Below are 16,509 nucleotides of genomic sequence, written 5' to 3'. Positions count from 1 at the left end.
AACAAGATTGGCTGATCAATTTAGTTGTCCAGTTGAAATCTTTCAAAAGTATGTGAAAGATTAAAGTCAAAGTAAATATGGATTTAGAATAGTAGTTATATTTTACTAACCAAAATACCGAAAAAAACCGAACCGAACCGAAACCAATCTGATATCTGGATTGAACACCCCTAATCCAAATGAAGCCAAACTATTGTTTCATTCTCCAAAATATAATAAAAATAATAACTTAATTCCGCGAATCTTATCCTATCCTAGTGTTAATTAAACTAATTAACATAGTTTATGTATGAGTCTGCAAATATAAAATAGGGAGAGTGATAATGACATTTGACTGTTGGAATAATCTTGTCTCATTTGACTAAGAATGAAGAAGAAACAATCGAGAAAGAAGATTAAGAATCTAGGGGTTGAAATGGTGGAGCCAACCTGCGTAAAAAGAAAAGAGTTTTATTAGTCACGTGTGATACATACACATGATCAATGAAATTAAAAGGAAATCATCTTATAGTCGTCCAGCTGGGAAGACTTTCCAGACGCCTTATTATAAGTCGTCTAATAAGTCGTCCAGATGGAAGACTTTCCAGACGACTTAATTAAGTCGTCCGATAAGTCGTCCAGCTGGGAAGACTTTCCAGACGCCTTATTATAAGTCGTCTAATAAGTCGTCCAGATGGAAGACTTTCCAGACGACTTAATTAAGTCGTCCGATAAGTCGTCCAGCTGGGAAGACTTTCCAGACGCCTTATTATAAGTCGTCTAATAAGTCGTCCAGATGGAAGACTTTCCAGACGACTTAATTAAGTCGTCCGATAAGTCGTCCAGCTGGGAAGACTTTCCAGACGCCTTATTATAAGTCGTCTAATAAGTCGTCCAGATGGAAGACTTTCCAGACGACTTAATTAAGTCGTCCGATAAGTCGTCCAGCTGGGAAGACTTTCCAGACGCCTTATTATAAGTCGTCTAATAAGTCGTCCAGATGGAAGACTTTCCAGACGACTTAATTAAGTCGTCCGATAAGTCGTCCAGCTGGGAAGACTTTCCAGACGCCTTATTATAAGTCGTCTAATAAGTCGTCCAGATGGAAGACTTTCCAGACGACTTAATTAAGTCGTCCGATAAGTCGTCCAGCTGGGAAGACTTTCCAGACGCCTTATTATAAGTCGTCTAATAAGTCGTCCAGATGGAAGACTTTCCAGACGACTTAATTAAGTCGTCCGATAAGTCGTCCAGCTGGGAAGACTTTCCAGACGCCTTATTATAAGTCGTCTAATAAGTCGTCCAGATGGAAGACTTTCCAGACGACTTAATTAAGTCGTCCGATAAGTCGTCCAGCTGGGAAGACTTTCCAGACGCCTTATTATAAGTCGTCTAATAAGTCGTCCAGATGGAAGACTTTCCAGACGACTTAATTAAGTCGTCCGATAAGTCGTCCAGCTGGGAAGACTTTCCAGACGCCTTATTATAAGTCGTCTAATAAGTCGTCCAGATGGAAGACTTTCCAGACGACTTAATTAAGTCGTCCGATAAGTCGTCCAGCTGGGAAGACTTTCCAGACGCCTTATTATAAGTCGTCTAATAAGTCGTCCAGATGGAAGACTTTCCAGACGACTTAATTAAGTCGTCCGATAAGTCGTCCAGCTGGGAAGACTTTCCAGACGCCTTATTATAAGTCGTCTAATAAGTCGTCCAGATGGAAGACTTTCCAGACGACTTAATTAAGTCGTCCGATAAGTCGTCCAGCTGGGAAGACTTTCCAGACGCCTTATTATAAGTCGTCTAATAAGTCGTCCAGATGGAAGACTTTCCAGACGACTTAATTAAGTCGTCCGATAAGTCGTCCAGCTGGGAAGACTTTCCAGACGCCTTATTATAAGTCGTCTAATAAGTCGTCCAGATGGAAGACTTTCCAGACGACTTAATTAAGTCGTCCGATAAGTCGTCCAGCTGGGAAGACTTTCCAGACGCCTTATTATAAGTCGTCTAATAAGTCGTCCAGATGGAAGACTTTCCAGACGACTTAATTAAGTCGTCCGATAAGTCGTCCAGCTGGGAAGACTTTCCAGACGCCTTATTATAAGTCGTCTAATAAGTCGTCCAGATGGAAGACTTTCCAGACGACTTAATTAAGTCGTCCGATAAGTCGTCCAGCTGGGAAGACTTTCCAGACGCCTTATTATAAGTCGTCTAATAAGTCGTCCAGATGGAAGACTTTCCAGACGACTTATAATAAGTCGTCTGCGCAGTCTTTTGGATTGAAGTAAATACCTGACTCAAGATAGCAGCTTTCATTGATCTGCGGCCTCTGCTGCCCTCGTAAGCCAGTATCGGTGGAGACGGACTGTCTGCTCTGGGACCACCAATACTAGCACCCAATTCCGGCATAGCTGTGTACGTCTAGACCTGAAGAACTTGTATAAACCCATCCACGGTGTAACAGCCAGCAATTTCTTTGTTCCACAAAGAGTCCATCAGCACCTTAAACGCGACTCTCCCCCATGGATAATTCTCAAACCGTTCTAAATCCATCACTAGCCTTGCCAGAGTAGATCGTGTAGCGGTTGAAAACTTTCTCCCTTCAATGAATCCAGTGAAGATGGAGAGGTACGCGAGCCGCTTGCGATCTTCCCTGGACCAATCCCCGCATCTCTTCAGTGCTGCTATTATCTGATCAGTAGTTGGCCCAGCTTCCAGATGAACTCCCAGCATCCCCCAGAAAGAAACCATCTCTGGGGTAACGTCACATTTTGGTGTCTCAAGGTCCTCGATGTACTCGCAGTTTAGACCAGTGAGGTTTTCAAACTCTAACAGTGAAAACCTCAAAGGTTCTGGACCAACGAGAGACCACATCTCATACTTCTTCTTAATGTCCAGCTTGAAACTGAGCATGTAGTGAACCAGCCTTGAAGCCCAACCAAATCCCTGCTCCTTGAACTTGATGAAAACTCCCAAACTCGACTCCTTGAGCTCTTCAAATTCGTCATCAGTAAGAGCTTTCCTAAGAGCAGTATGCAACTTGCTGTTATCCGTATGATACGAAATGCTATTGTGGGCTTCTGGTTCTTCCCCTGATGTGTATAACCTACGGGGGAGTTCTGGAATATCCATCCTTTTTGTCTGCAAAATAATCAAAGACAACAATATAAGTCCAGACGACTTAGTAGACGACTTAAATTACTTACAAGTCTTCCAGTCGCAGAAGGAGTTGGAGTACTCGTCATTGCGGTTATAGATCTGAAAAAATAAACGTGAAACGGTGAGAATGAGTAAATTGATAGAGACAACGTTTTATGTTCATCTTTTCCTCGAGATTGATGACTTAGCGGCGTTAGGGTTTACAGAGAAACGGCGCTAAGGTTTACAGAGAAGAAGCGGCGGCGCTAGGGTTTAGAAGAAGCGGCGGCGCTAGTGTTTAGAACGTTGGTGACCACGGTGGCGAGGGCGACGGTTTGTTCGGAAATAGTGGAATCGGCGGCGCTAGGGTTTAGAGGAATCGGCGCGGCTAGGGTTAGAAGAAGCTGCGGCGACAACGGTGAGAATGAAGTGAGATAGATAGCCGATGTTGAGAACGATGGTTTGTTCGGAAATCGTGGGAATTCGAAATCGCCTTTGAGAGGGAGAACTGTTAGGGTTTCTGAATTTCGTGAAAAATGAAACAAACAAAATAAAAATCACCTTATATATTGGGTAAATAATCCGGTTAGCTTTAAAATTACATTGGTAAACTTTAAGGTTTGGTCCGGTTTAGACGACTTATTCTGGCTGATAATGTACAACAGACGACTTAATATTTAGTCGTCTGTTTTCAGACGACAAAATATTAAGTCGTCCTAGACCCTAAAATGAACCCCTAAACTAAAATGACTAGATTAACTAACTAACCACGTTATAAAATCAAATTATACTTAAATAGTGTTTACTATACACAGAAATGAACACGCATAAGTAATTTTAAAAATTTTCAAAAACGGTTTTAATGCTTTCCAAAATCTAACCCTAAGAACACATACAATACTACAACATATGTTGATGAAACATAAACTAAAGAATATCATGACTCACTACTTTCACTCATCTATGCTGAAAACAATTGAAATTTGTTATATCTTAATTTATACCTCCTAAGACATATGTTAATTACATAATTCCCATTTTTCACTTATCAAAATATTTTTTACAAAATTTTTAAATTATGTTTAAGACTAACTGTCCAGACGACTTTCAGTTAAGTCGTCTGGACGACTTATTTTCAAGTCGTCTAAACAGACGACTTGCGAGGGGTAGAAACGTAAAAAAAATTCCGTTTTTTTGTTTGGTCACAAGGGGATAGTTGTAATTTCAATAGCCTTTTAGGTTACTTTTGCGTTTGACCCAAGTTGGGGTATTGTTTTGGGTTTGACTCCAAGTTTTGAGTCACACTTGGCAATTCTCCCTATTAAATAAGAATAGGAAATAACTGAATTAGCATTTTTATAATAGTAATTTTCCTTATATTTTTGCTAAAGGTTTTGCTATATATATTGAAGAGACACAGATTCGTCTTTCTTACTGTTCGGTCTGAAACACAAAAGTTGTTATCATGTTCTCGGAGATGTCTGTGTACGGCAGTTACTCTAACGGAGACGGCTTCTTCGGATCCAACGGTGGTCACGACGGTCCTATCTTGCCACCGCCGTCGGAGATGGAGTCTGATGAGGGAACTGCTCTCAGAGAATGGAGAAGACAGAATGCAATTCAACTTGAGGAGAAGGAGAAGAGAGAAAAGGAGTTGTGGAACCAAATAATTGAGCAAGCTAATCAATTCAAAGAGGAGTTTCGTAAGAAGAGAGAGCTAACTTGTGAAAATAACAAAGCAGCTAACAGGGAGAAAGAAAAGATGTACGTGGAGACCCAGGAGAAGTTTTACGCGGAAGCCAGCAAGAACTACTGGAAGGCAATAGCAGAGCTAGTTCCTAAAGAGGTTCCAACTATAGAGATGGAGTCTGGTCCCAAGAAGGCTTCAATCTCTGTGATTCAAGGTCCAAAGCCTAGCAAGCCAACCCATCTCTCAAGAATGAGACAGATATTGCTGAAGCTCAAACAGCACCCAAAGAATGTTCAAATCAAGCCCACCGAGGCTGTTGTTGCTGCTTAATAAGCCATCTTTGCTTTTCATCTTTGTGTGTTATATATACAGCTGAGATATTATTGTAAGGGCACATATGTGTGTGTTGTTATTAACATAGTTATGTCATGTTGGATGATACTTGATAGCATTCATGTTTGAACTCAAATCAGAAATCATTAAGAAGTGGTTAAATAAAAAAATTAAAGAAAAGCATACACTTATTTTGTTAATATATTGTAAATTTTGACTGAATTGAGAGATACTCGTGTAGATTGCGTTTTTGGACTTTTAGGGATTTTTCAAAATCTTGAGTATTATCGCAAATAGCACAATGAAAATATTTTTTCGCTAAAATATAGACATCGTACTATTACTGATGATCCTTTCATGAATCGTATAGCTCTTACATATAAAACAGGATTTAAAATTTTATTGAGGAATAGTGCCCTTATACCTAACAAATCTGAACTAAATCGATAAATTTGCGTTGAATGTAATCTATGTTTTTAATATAATTATTTCTATGTGTTGATAAGTACCATAACGTAAATCTAAGTTAATCTTCAAAGCAATAAAAAACGAATAAAAAACAAAATATATTTTGTTTGAGAACCGATCGAACCACTTCCAACCTAAACCGTGCCAAAAAAAAAGAAAACCACAAAGAGAGTCACGTTTAATTACTTGAATGGCATGCATTGACCAAAAACAATAATATTAATTGAATTTGTTAACCAAAAAAATCTGAAACCGGATAATACGCCAATCAGTAACACACATATAAATAGTTCAGTATAGGGAAGTAAATAAAACAAAAGAGTAATAAACCTGAGAGAACCAAAACAAACACACAACCCTAATTAACATCCATCCTTTCTTCTTGACCAGTTCTTCTTTCTTCTGTTAAATCAAAACAAACCATAATTATATTAGATTATAGATTCCTAATCACGCCTCGAAGTAGTAGATCAGGAAGAGGATATAAGTTACTAACTAATGGCGGATCTCACTTGTGCGACGCCGTTTGTGTTATATCCATTACTCGTCATCATCCTCTTCTTCTACTCACTTAACCACCGTAGCGGATTTCTCTCATCCGTCGTCGACGACGATCCTTCGTGTCATCTCTCCGTCTCCTCTCCGTCTTCTCCTGAATCAGTTCTCTCTTACTTCAGATTCTTTCCTTTACGTTCTTCTTCGTCATGTCTCACCGCTCTCAACAACGTACTTTCAAACTCTTCTTCTTGTTTTGTTATTTAGTTTCTTTTTATTTTCTTGTGTTTTGTCTTTTAGGGTTAGCTATTTTAGCTACGAGATTTTCAATTCATTTTTTTTTATTTATGTTGTTTTATAATGAAACAGTCTTCGTCAGAAGGTACGGTGGTCGAACAAGTCGATGAAGCGGCGGAGAGAATCGAAGAAGGTTTGGCGATGGCTAGAGCCGCCATAAAGAAAGCCGGAGAAGTGGATCTCCATCGTCGTCGTGATCGGAGGAATGGTTCGGATTCGGGATTCGCATCAAATGGATCTATCTATCTCAACGCTTTTACTTTTCATCAGTTAAGACCTTTTCTTTCTCCTATTTTTGCTTCGTCTTTCTCTCTCTAAATATTTCTAATTAGGTTTAAGTAAATTATGTTATGAAGAATATATAAATTAGTTTACATTTTTTTATTTTAACAACATTGTGTAGTTTGATCACTAGGCATTTCCCTTGTTAGATTCGAATTAGTTTGGCTTAATAAATAGTGGAGATTTAATAAATATATGTAGATAACAAGTAGGTGCTCAATAGATATGTACTCTCTTCCTTTTTGTTTTCGCCAAGAACTTTACTCTAAATCACCGTTCCTAAAAATAGTATGTGTCAGCATCAAAGTTCTATATGACTTTCCATTTTAAGTAACCTGTGCAATACTGGAGTTTCCAATTTTGTTTAATACTTAAAGTGTAGTTTTAGCTTTTAGTTCACTACTCCATACCTTTTCTCTCAATCTCTCAATAGTTTGACCTTTGCAAACATAATCATTCACTTTTTTCTTACTTCTATGTTAAAAAAGTGTCAAAAGTCTTACACTATACTCTCCATTTATAGATATAATATATAGTTATGCATATGTAATGTTTTTTTTTTAATTATTTCTTTACAGGAGCCATAGAGAGATGGAGAAGAGATTTAAGATATGGACATATAGAGAAGGAGAGGCTCCTCTGTTTCACAAAGGTCCTCTCAACGACATTTACGCTATCGAAGGCCACTTCATGGACGAGATCGAGAACGGAAAAAGCCGCTTCGCCGCAGCTTCACCGGAGGAAGCCACCGTGTTCTACATCCCTGTAGGGATCGTCAATATCATACGATTTGTCTATAGGCCTTACATCACCTATTCACGTGACCGTCTCCAAAACATTGTCAAAGACTACATCTCTCTCGTCTCTGACCGTTACCCTTACTGGAACCGAAGTCGCGGTGCTGACCATTTCTTCCTCTCGTGCCACGATTGGGTGAGTAGTAGTCACACATTTCTTTTAAACTGTTTAAAAAAAACCTAACCCTAACATTCCTTGTTGGTCAAGGCACCTGATGTTACAGCGGTAGATCCAGAACTATACAAGCATTTCATCAGAGCTCTCTGCAACGCGAACGCATCTGAAGGATTCAAACCGATAAGAGACGTTTCTTTGCCTGAGATCAAGATTAAATACGGTAAACTAGGGCTTACACACAACGGAGAACCACCTCATAACCGGAAACACTTGGCGTTTTTCGCCGGAGGCTCTCACGGAGAAGTACGGAAAGTACTTTTCAAACACTGGAAAGGAAAGGACAAGGACGTACTTGTCTACGAGTATCTCCCCAAGTCCATGAACTACACGAAACTTATGGACCAAGCGAAGTTTTGTCTGTGTCCTAGCGGTTGGGAAGTGGCGAGTCCGAGAATCGTGGAGGCTCTTTACTCTGGTTGCGTTCCGGTCATCATAGCTGATTCTTACGTTCTCCCGTTTAGCGACGTGTTGAACTGGAAGACGTTCTCAGTTCATGTTTCTGTAGAGAAGATACCTGAGATTAAGAAGATTTTGGAAGCGGTATCGGAGGAAGAGTACTTGGAGATGCAGAGGAGAGTTCTTGAGGTTAGGAAACACTTTGTGGTGAATAGACCATCGAAGGCGTATGATATGTTGCATATGATTATGCATTCTATTTGGTTACGTAGGCTTAATGTTCGTATTCCTCTTTCATAGTGATACTATATAGTGTTATACTCTTTGGTAGATGAATACACATATCAAGTTGACAAGTTCTATTAAATATTTAAGACTGACTTCTTCTCGCGTTGCATTTTATATTTAGAGAAGGTTGACAAAGTCAAGAACGCGACATAGTGATGAGTTTTATCGAGTCAAAGTCAGCATTATCGTTGCAAACTCCTAAAAGCAATAAAATATTGTTATGGAAACGTCTTTATAAAGAGGGAGAGAGAGAGAGGAAGAGAACATATTGTTCTCGAGCTCTCTTCTTTTCTAACTAATCTACGTGACAAAGATGAGTTTATGTTCAGAGATCTCTCTACATTCTGTTCCTCTTTGGAATAGAACATGTTTTGTTTATAATGGGTTCGATCAAGACTCTGTTCTACTTTACCCTGAGCTTCTTCGGTCTCCACTGAACAAGTCTCTTGCCATCAAAACCTTTGATTCGTCTGGCGTTGTCTCTGTTGGAGAATACAAAGTCAAAGCTAGTCTTTCCTCCACTCTTCAGAGCATTTTCGATAAGTATGGTGACATCGCATCAGGTTCCAAGCTCCAGTCTCTCTCCACAAGGACGTACCATCTCGAGACTCTAGCCGAGGTTGTTCTTGAACTCCAGTCAACGCCTCTGCATCGGCTGACTGAATCACGAGCCGGTGAGATTCTAGCGATCGTTAAGGACATAGAGACGGCAAAGATCCGAGTAAGTTGGTTCCGGTCTGTGCTTGAGGAGGTTGTTGAAGCAACCAGGTTTATAAAAAGACGCAATACGGTAGCTAGAGAGAAAGAGGCGTGCGAGCAAGGCTTGGTTCTTGCCAAGCAAGAAATGGAGTTTAGTTTGAAGAAGCTTGCAGACAAGGAAAAAGAGATGAGGGAGTTTCGGGAGAGATTGATGAAGACAACAGGGAAACTGGGGTCTTTGGAGATGAAGCGGTCGTGTCTTGACAAGAGATTCGAGTTTCTGAGATCTAAAGTCGAGAAGTTTCAGGGTCAATCTGTTTTTACAGACATTTTGTGAAGAACATCTAATGTCTAAAACTTCTATGATTATATAGATCACATGATTAGAAATTTGAACAAATATTAACAAATCATCTAGCAAATGCTATAACTTAGCCGTTTTATATCCCACCCTTATGTATCACATATCACAAGCATATATTGCATTGGAAACAAACATGAATGAACAATTGAACATTCACAGTGAAAAATAACATTTTAAAATAACGATCGATTCTCTACATCAAAGCACATAACAGATACATGAAAAAGCACAAAAACACACACATTTTACAAAATGCATTATCACAGATTACAAAACCAAAGCAGAGCCTGATGAATTCCCAAGAAGGGAAAGGTGAGAAGAGAATGTATTCTTACTTGAAACAAGAAGGAAGACTTGGCCCGTGGCAAACAAAGGCCATGGCGATGTATACAACCACTGCGAGTACAAGTATCAGTGCAATCCTGTAGAAGAAAAGAAAAAACAAGCTCATGAGCCAAGAGAATCAACAACAAGAAAATCTCTAAAAACAATGTAAAATTATAGTAAAATCTATTTCAAACAAAAAAAAAAATATTAAATGACCACCAACTCTTCAGAAAACCATTTAAAGGAATTGGAGCAAGAAACTGTTAATAAGGTTTCTCGAAATGGGAACTTACGTAAGCTTGACATTTCTCCACCACATGACGCTTCTGAAACGGCGAGCTTGCTTCCTGAAGCGAAAAGTGTTCCCTTGCATGTTTGCGGTTTTATCCACCAGCAACTCCAGACGCTCCCCTCTATCCAAGACTTTATCGATATTCTCAATCATCACGTTCCTAACCTGAAAACGAAAACAAACGCAAGCAGAAAAATAATAAAAATGCCAAAGAAAGACTATATAGTACCTAGTCAAGATAAACAGATGAAACAAATTAAAAACTATCTGATGTCATATCAATTATTATAAGCAAACTGTACCTGAGTCATTTCACCTTTGATTCTGCTAACCCTGTCAGCGTTAGGATCGTTGGAATAGTATTCCATCTGCTGACTCAAAACCCTTGAAAACGCATCGTTCATGGAGTAAGCTTGAGCAGAGTGGATCGCACGGCCGTATGTTCTCACAAACCTCTGATGAATCTCTTCCAGAAACGCAAACGGAACACTCCCTGGCGCATATATACAAGTTAAAGCTCGTTCACAGCAAAAGTTCATTCACAGTTCAAAGATCATAATGAAATCACTAGAACCAAAGCAAACTCTCATACACAAACAAAAATCAAAGATTATTAGCTTCCAAATCCCTAACCAAATAAATCGAAAACAAAAATTATCAAATGAAAGCTGAGAATTGGGGGAGAGAAGATTGGGCTTTACTTCCGGCGGCTTCATCGGCCATACAGAGAACGGTGAGACCATCGGTACGCTTGACGTGGAAGACGTACCGATCCTGAGAGTAGGACACGTGGCTATCCACATCTTCGCCAGGCAGCTTCTCCAAAATCTGCTTGGCGATTGAGCTCGCGTTGGTGGAAGTAGCGCTAAACTCAGACAACACCACCGATCCACGAGCCACCAGCGCATATAAAATCGCCATCTACTCCAGCAACTCTAGAAACCTCAGATGTTGAGTACAACGAAGAAGACTAACACAATCTCTCTAGCCACAGACTGATCAATTCGACTGCGAAATCTCAGAATGGTTCAACACCGACTCGCAAATCAAAGTATCTCCTCCGTCCTTGGCTATTAGCTAATAAAAGTCTTATCTGAAGCCCGCTTACAGTGACCACTTTTTTGAATTTTGAATATTTTTAGGCGCAACAACGTGTCTGGCCCCATTCTAAAACTTCTTGGGCTTGTAGCCCAATTCTAATTACTATCTTAAACGGCCCATTATTATTATTTTTTTAATTAACATATTTCTTTCCACAGTTGATATTTCATGGTTTTTTTAATATAAATACGGTACTCAATTGTTGAAAAGTGCAAACTATGAAATAATGAAATTGTATTTTAAGAAAATAAAACAAGTATGATTGTATGAACGCAGTGACCAAATCATAGTGGTTTCAAAAACAGACAAACACACTTCTGTTTTAATATTGAGTTCAAATTATAAATATATATATATATATATAATATTTGGAACTATACAACTGCAGTGATGAATAGTATTTTGTCGTAGAATACCAACCAACTTCTTTCCAGAGCTCTAAAAGCAGTAATAACTTTAGTAGACCCCCACCACTACTAGTACTTTGCAGGTTTCACGCATGAAATTAGGAAAGTGTTTTATAGGCTTCTTTTATGATTGATCCTCGATATAAATTTGATTAGGGTAAGGTTAATTAGTGATCCACCAAACCAGCGATGTTAAGAGGTTTCTGTTTCCCGGTTTTACCAACCGCTGCAGTGGAAAAGTACACATTGTCATAACTCATACGTTAACACAAACAACAAAGTTTAAAAATCTACAGGGTAATAAAAAGGGAAAGAGAAACCCTGAATTTTTAAAGAACATGAACTCTGTCTCTGCATGAGGACAAAAAGCTGAACCGGAATTAACCGGGTTGTATCCTATATTCAGAATTCATCTAATCCACTAGGCTCCACCAGCACATAGAGCGGCTTCCCTTTCAGCTTGTGTTGTCCCTATCACAATTCAAAAAATTTACAATTAGCTTAACGAGTAAATTTCAATTGAGACCATAATCCTAAACCAAATCACATATCCAACTCTATCACTAAGCCATATCCTTTCTAAAGTACAAACAAGCCAAAGGTAACTTCTTAACCAAGTAAGAAGAAGTATTACTCACCTTGACTTCAGGCAAGCCGATAACACAAGCACATTCCACAACTTCAGCGCCCTGGCTTTCTATATAACGTCAAAATGTTAACAAATGTCACATAACAAGTCAAGATAAATCTCATTATCAATTGAGGAATATAGGAAAAAAAAAGAGAAATAAATACCCATAAGGCTAATGGCGGCGGAGAGTGTGCCGCCGGTAGCGACAAGATCGTCGATTATAATGACGCGTTCTCGTGGCTCAACGGCGCCAACGTGCATCTCTAGACGGTCATGTCCATACTCGAGCTCATAAGACTCCGATATGACCTTCCCTATAATTACATTTTTGCCGTTTTCAGAATCTTAATAGACTATCAACAACAATAATAATAAAAACAGATAATGAAGTTAAAAAATGTAAAATATTACCTGGTAATTTCCCGGGTTTACGCAAAGGGACAAACTTTGCACCTATGGCTAAAGCAGTGGATGGACCAAACATGAAACCTCTTGCTTCAACTCCTATTCACATACAAGCACTTGCATGTAAGAAAATTGATTTTTTTCTTTATTGAGTAAAAAATAATGACGATAGAAAAAAGAAACAGAAAAAAAAAACAAAAAAAAAAAAACAAACAGAGGAGGTTTACCAGCAACAAGAGAGATATGCATGTCTTTGTAGCGATCAACAAAGATATCAATTGTATGTTTAAAGGCCTTGTGATCCAGCAACAACGTTGTTATGTCCTGAAACATAATCCCTGTCCGAGAGAAACAAAGAGACTTCTATCTGAGAATTGTAATAACAGGAAAAGAGCATGCAAAAAACGTCAGGTGTCTCGTGAAACGAAACAGAGGAAGATGTTTTCAAAGACCTTTCTTGGGGAAATCAGGAACAACTCTAATAGCTGCTGATATAGCTTCAAGCCTTGGATCTCCTTTGAGCCCGTTCTCCGCCGCAAACATTGCTTCTCTACCTTTCAGTCAAAGAGCGTGTGAGTAATATATTCTATCTCTCTTTCTCTCTTTCTTTCCTGATGAGTAAATGAGATAATTCAAAGTGGAGAAGGGTATTAAATTTCCCTCGCAAAAGAAGGAAAATGAAATGAAATGAGATCAGATCATATCTCTCTATATGTGACTCTGTCTTTTTCTGTTCACCGCCACTTGTAGAAGAAAGTCGTTGTGAGAGAGCATTAATTTTTTTTTTTAATAGAGAGCAGAAAGAGATTGGAGTGTGTGTATCCCACGCACGAACTGAGTCGGCACACAGAATTTATGAACCGCAATAATCACAAGGGCTAGTAGCAAGTGCCAAGTAGCAGTAGTAGTATTAAAGAGAGGGAGAGAATCCGAAGGTGAAAAAAAAATCTTAGAGCATCGTTAATGCGGTTGTTTTAACCCGTTTCTTAGTAGTATTATTGGGATAAAAAAAAGAAAAATACCAATTACCTTAGGTGACGTCTTTTATTCAAGCGACAGAAGAGACGGCTCTTGTAGGACACGCGTCCCTCTCTCTTGCTTCTGTCAATCTTCTTCGGCGTCGAGAAATCGGAGTCCGCTTCTCGCCTGAGATGAATCATCTCCGATATGCTTCCTCTCTGTTCTGTCTCTTCGTATAAATCTTCTGTTCTATCCCTTCGTATAAATCCTCGCAATTTCTGAATTTGAATCTTCGTAGAAACGCAACGGTTAAGATTGGTGTAATGATGGTTTCTCTCATCTCTACATGATTCTGATTCCAATTCAAAAGATGAGATTCCATCTTCGTCTCTCCTTCATCATCATCCTCTACATCGTTTCCATAAATCCGAAACTAATCGCCGGAGACAACAATCCGCCGACACCTTCTCCGGCGCCGGAGCCTCACCCTGACGACGAATCCTCGCTTTCATGTGTAGATGACTTAGGCGGCGTTGGCTCATTGGACTCCACGTGTAAGCTCGTCGACCAGATTGGATAAGGAACGGATCCACGATGCAATTTTAGGTTTCGATTTGGGGGCTTTTGTTTGTTTTTGGTCCTAAATTTAGGTTTTAGCTTCTGATTTGTCTTCCCGTCGCATGTTCTTATGTTCGGTTGTTAAAGTTGTTTATTTGATATTGTCTTATAACTGTTTTCCGCAAAAAAGTTTTGGATTTGATTTAGAATATGCGTGAAAATCAATTTATATCCACTAGCGGTGTGTGTGTGTGTGTGAGACAAAGGTTAGTTAGCTTCTAAGTAAAGGTTATCTGAGTGGTTTGTCTGGGGGGTGACTATTTGTGCAATGACTGGTGGTGCTTTGTAGATGAATCTATTGCTTAGAAATTAACTCTTCTGGATCGATCTATCGAACTCTGGTTATGTTTATTCTGTTTAGCTTTTGGTTGTCAAGTCAGATCTTGTGGTATTGCATCAGGATTTTAGAATGGGTCATATAGTCAATGCTTGTGTATAACTATCATGTAGTTTGGAGACGGTTTCTAGGATTTGCTAAGTTTTGTTTTGTTGTGAATTATTCTGTCTTATGCTCTGAACTTATTCTAAATTTGTTCACGACTCTGCAGATCCATTCCTTGAGGTTAAGAAAAAGCGTGATAAGAGGAAAGAGGTATGTGGTATGTGGTTTTTGGTGATTGACAATGTTTGTAAATGCAACAGAATCTTAGCAACAAGAATTCTGTTGAACCACAATGGAGATCCGGTGGCAGGGGTAGTAGGATGAATTTCTCTTCTCGTCATCCATCACATGGTAAGCACCAGTCATCCAAGTATTGTATATAGATGGAGCTCCTTTTGGTCTTCCCATGAGAACAAGGTTTCTTTTTTTTTTTTTTATGTAGACTTGAACACTTGGTGATGGAATTGAAACATTTTCTATGATGGATTGTATCAGATTTTGACACACTATTAGAGTACACAGAAGAGAAAAAATCAACTTGTAGAAAATTTTAGACTTTACATCTAAACACAACAAACAATCTCTTAGCTTAAGAGACTTGCATTGGAAGATATTAATGTTCAAATCTCTTAACTATGTCTCTTACCCTTACATTTACTAAAAATATTAAAAAATAATTAAGAGACCCTAAAAGGATCTTTGGGATAATGATGTTATTATTGATCTTCGAGAGAATCTTTGGCTTTTTGTCTTTCTTTCTCTCTCACTCTAGAGTCTTGAACGTTGATAAAAAAAAGAAGAGTCTTGAACAAAAGACCTATAATTGAGAGAGAGATTCGATACTCTCTGCCTCTCTGCATATAAAACCCATTTCTATAAAAAGAAGCGCCCATTCTCCTATAACTAGTTCATTCCTTGTTTTGTAGCATGTCTCCTCCATCCCCATCAACTTGCATAATAAACTGTAGTTTGTAATGTATTCATCATATTCCTTTATATACATTTGTAGGCGTGGGGGATAGATTACTTTTAGTTCTAGTCAGCTATCTCTCTTTCCCTTTAACCTCTCTTCGTAGGTGCTAACGTTTCTATCTCCTACACTAAACTTTTGTGCAAGTACGAGAACTAGTTTTTACAGATTGCGTATGTAACAGTTATTTAGCTAGCAGTAATCGTTTTTATGTGAAACCAAAGCGTAAGTAAACTAGTAAAGTACTTAAGTACAGAAGCAATCAAACACAAATAGTATCATTAGTAAAGAGCCAAGGTGCGCCAAAATTTGGGTGGGACATGCTAACTATTACCAAATTTTATGGTTTTGGACCCTTTTGGTAGATGGTATGATACATATATATATCAGTTTTGAATTCAGCTTTGGATATGATTAATTATAATGTAACTAAACTTTCTCAACCAAAATATAATATGCAACCGCTCGTCAACTTATAAAAACATTAAATCAAGAATATAATAAAAGGTTAGTGGAGTAACTAAATTTTAAATATTTTTCTTAGAGTGAATCTGAAATGATTATCATGGATGATGATAAATAGACAATAATTTCTTAGGATAGTTCTCTCATGCAAAAAAATAGTAAAAACCACGTGATTATAGTTGGCTAGAAAATTAGAACATCCATATAGCTTTCAGTTGAAAAAATCATTCTCTAGTTTAAACAGAAAAACAAGAAGAAAGGACTGCCCCCTTAAACCTGATCGGCTGGAAAGAAAATCTTGGTTTCAATCACTTGTAACCGAACCTTCGTTAAATTTTTAATGATATTTACAATTTAGCAAAAAAAGAAAAAGAAAGGACTGCACGAGCTACAGAACCAACAGTTCTAACAGCTTTGTTACAATTTAATTCCAACCATCGAATCTTATATCCTCCACCGCAAACCCTACAAACATGAGTCCATAGCATGCTTGTAAGGTTTTGACACAATAAAAAGGGTCACCATCCAGTTTCATACACATAGCTCTATT

At 38.5% G+C, this 16,509-nt stretch overlaps 5 protein-coding genes across 5 annotated transcripts; 3 read left to right on the top strand and 2 right to left on the bottom strand.

Annotated features, from left to right (window-relative positions):
* Window positions 1-4,579: 4,579 nt before the first annotated feature.
* On the top strand, window positions 4,580-5,134 carry LOC106317561 (clathrin light chain 2-like). Its single transcript, XM_013755359.1, has one exon. It carries the CDS (start codon window positions 4,580-4,582, stop codon window positions 5,132-5,134), a length of 555 nt encoding a protein of 184 aa, XP_013610813.1.
* Window positions 5,135-5,941: 807 nt separating this feature from the next.
* LOC106316950 (probable glycosyltransferase At5g11130) lies at window positions 5,942-8,350 on the top strand. The gene is made up of 4 exons (XM_013754813.1): window positions 5,942-6,331; window positions 6,470-6,666; window positions 7,258-7,612; window positions 7,685-8,350. The coding sequence occupies exons 1-4, from the start codon at window positions 6,104-6,106 to the stop codon at window positions 8,348-8,350; spliced, it is 1,446 nt and encodes a 481-aa protein (XP_013610267.1). The 5' UTR covers window positions 5,942-6,103.
* Window positions 8,351-8,630: 280 nt separating this feature from the next.
* LOC106315862 lies at window positions 8,631-9,482 on the top strand. Its single transcript, XM_013753691.1, has one exon. It carries the CDS (start codon window positions 8,652-8,654, stop codon window positions 9,372-9,374), a length of 723 nt encoding a protein of 240 aa, XP_013609145.1. The 5' UTR covers window positions 8,631-8,651; the 3' UTR covers window positions 9,375-9,482.
* A 71-nt stretch (window positions 9,483-9,553) lies between these two features.
* On the bottom strand, window positions 9,554-11,103 carry LOC106315863 (vesicle-associated membrane protein 713). Its single transcript, XM_013753692.1, has 4 exons — window positions 10,722-11,103; window positions 10,323-10,513; window positions 10,022-10,185; window positions 9,554-9,823 (listed from the first exon to the last, which is right to left on the bottom strand). The coding sequence occupies exons 1-4, from the start codon at window positions 10,939-10,941 to the stop codon at window positions 9,733-9,735; spliced, it is 666 nt and encodes a 221-aa protein (XP_013609146.1). The 5' UTR covers window positions 10,942-11,103; the 3' UTR covers window positions 9,554-9,732.
* Window positions 11,104-11,499: 396 nt separating this feature from the next.
* LOC106313662 (adenine phosphoribosyltransferase 5-like) lies at window positions 11,500-13,195 on the bottom strand. Its single transcript, XM_013751537.1, has 6 exons — window positions 13,017-13,195; window positions 12,792-12,902; window positions 12,571-12,663; window positions 12,324-12,473; window positions 12,167-12,225; window positions 11,500-11,999 (listed from the first exon to the last, which is right to left on the bottom strand). Exons 1-6 carry the CDS (start codon window positions 13,105-13,107, stop codon window positions 11,931-11,933), a joined length of 573 nt encoding a protein of 190 aa, XP_013606991.1. The 5' UTR covers window positions 13,108-13,195; the 3' UTR covers window positions 11,500-11,930.
* Between the last annotated feature and the right edge of the window lie 3,314 nt (window positions 13,196-16,509).

The sequence above is a fragment of the Brassica oleracea genome, chromosome C9 (assembly GCF_000695525.1).
Source record: "Brassica oleracea var. oleracea cultivar TO1000 chromosome C9, BOL, whole genome shotgun sequence".
In the NCBI taxonomy this organism is placed as follows: Eukaryota; Viridiplantae; Streptophyta; class Magnoliopsida; order Brassicales; family Brassicaceae; genus Brassica; species Brassica oleracea.
Note: the sequence above shows the minus strand (reverse complement) of the source record. Positions and strands in the feature narration are given on the sequence as shown.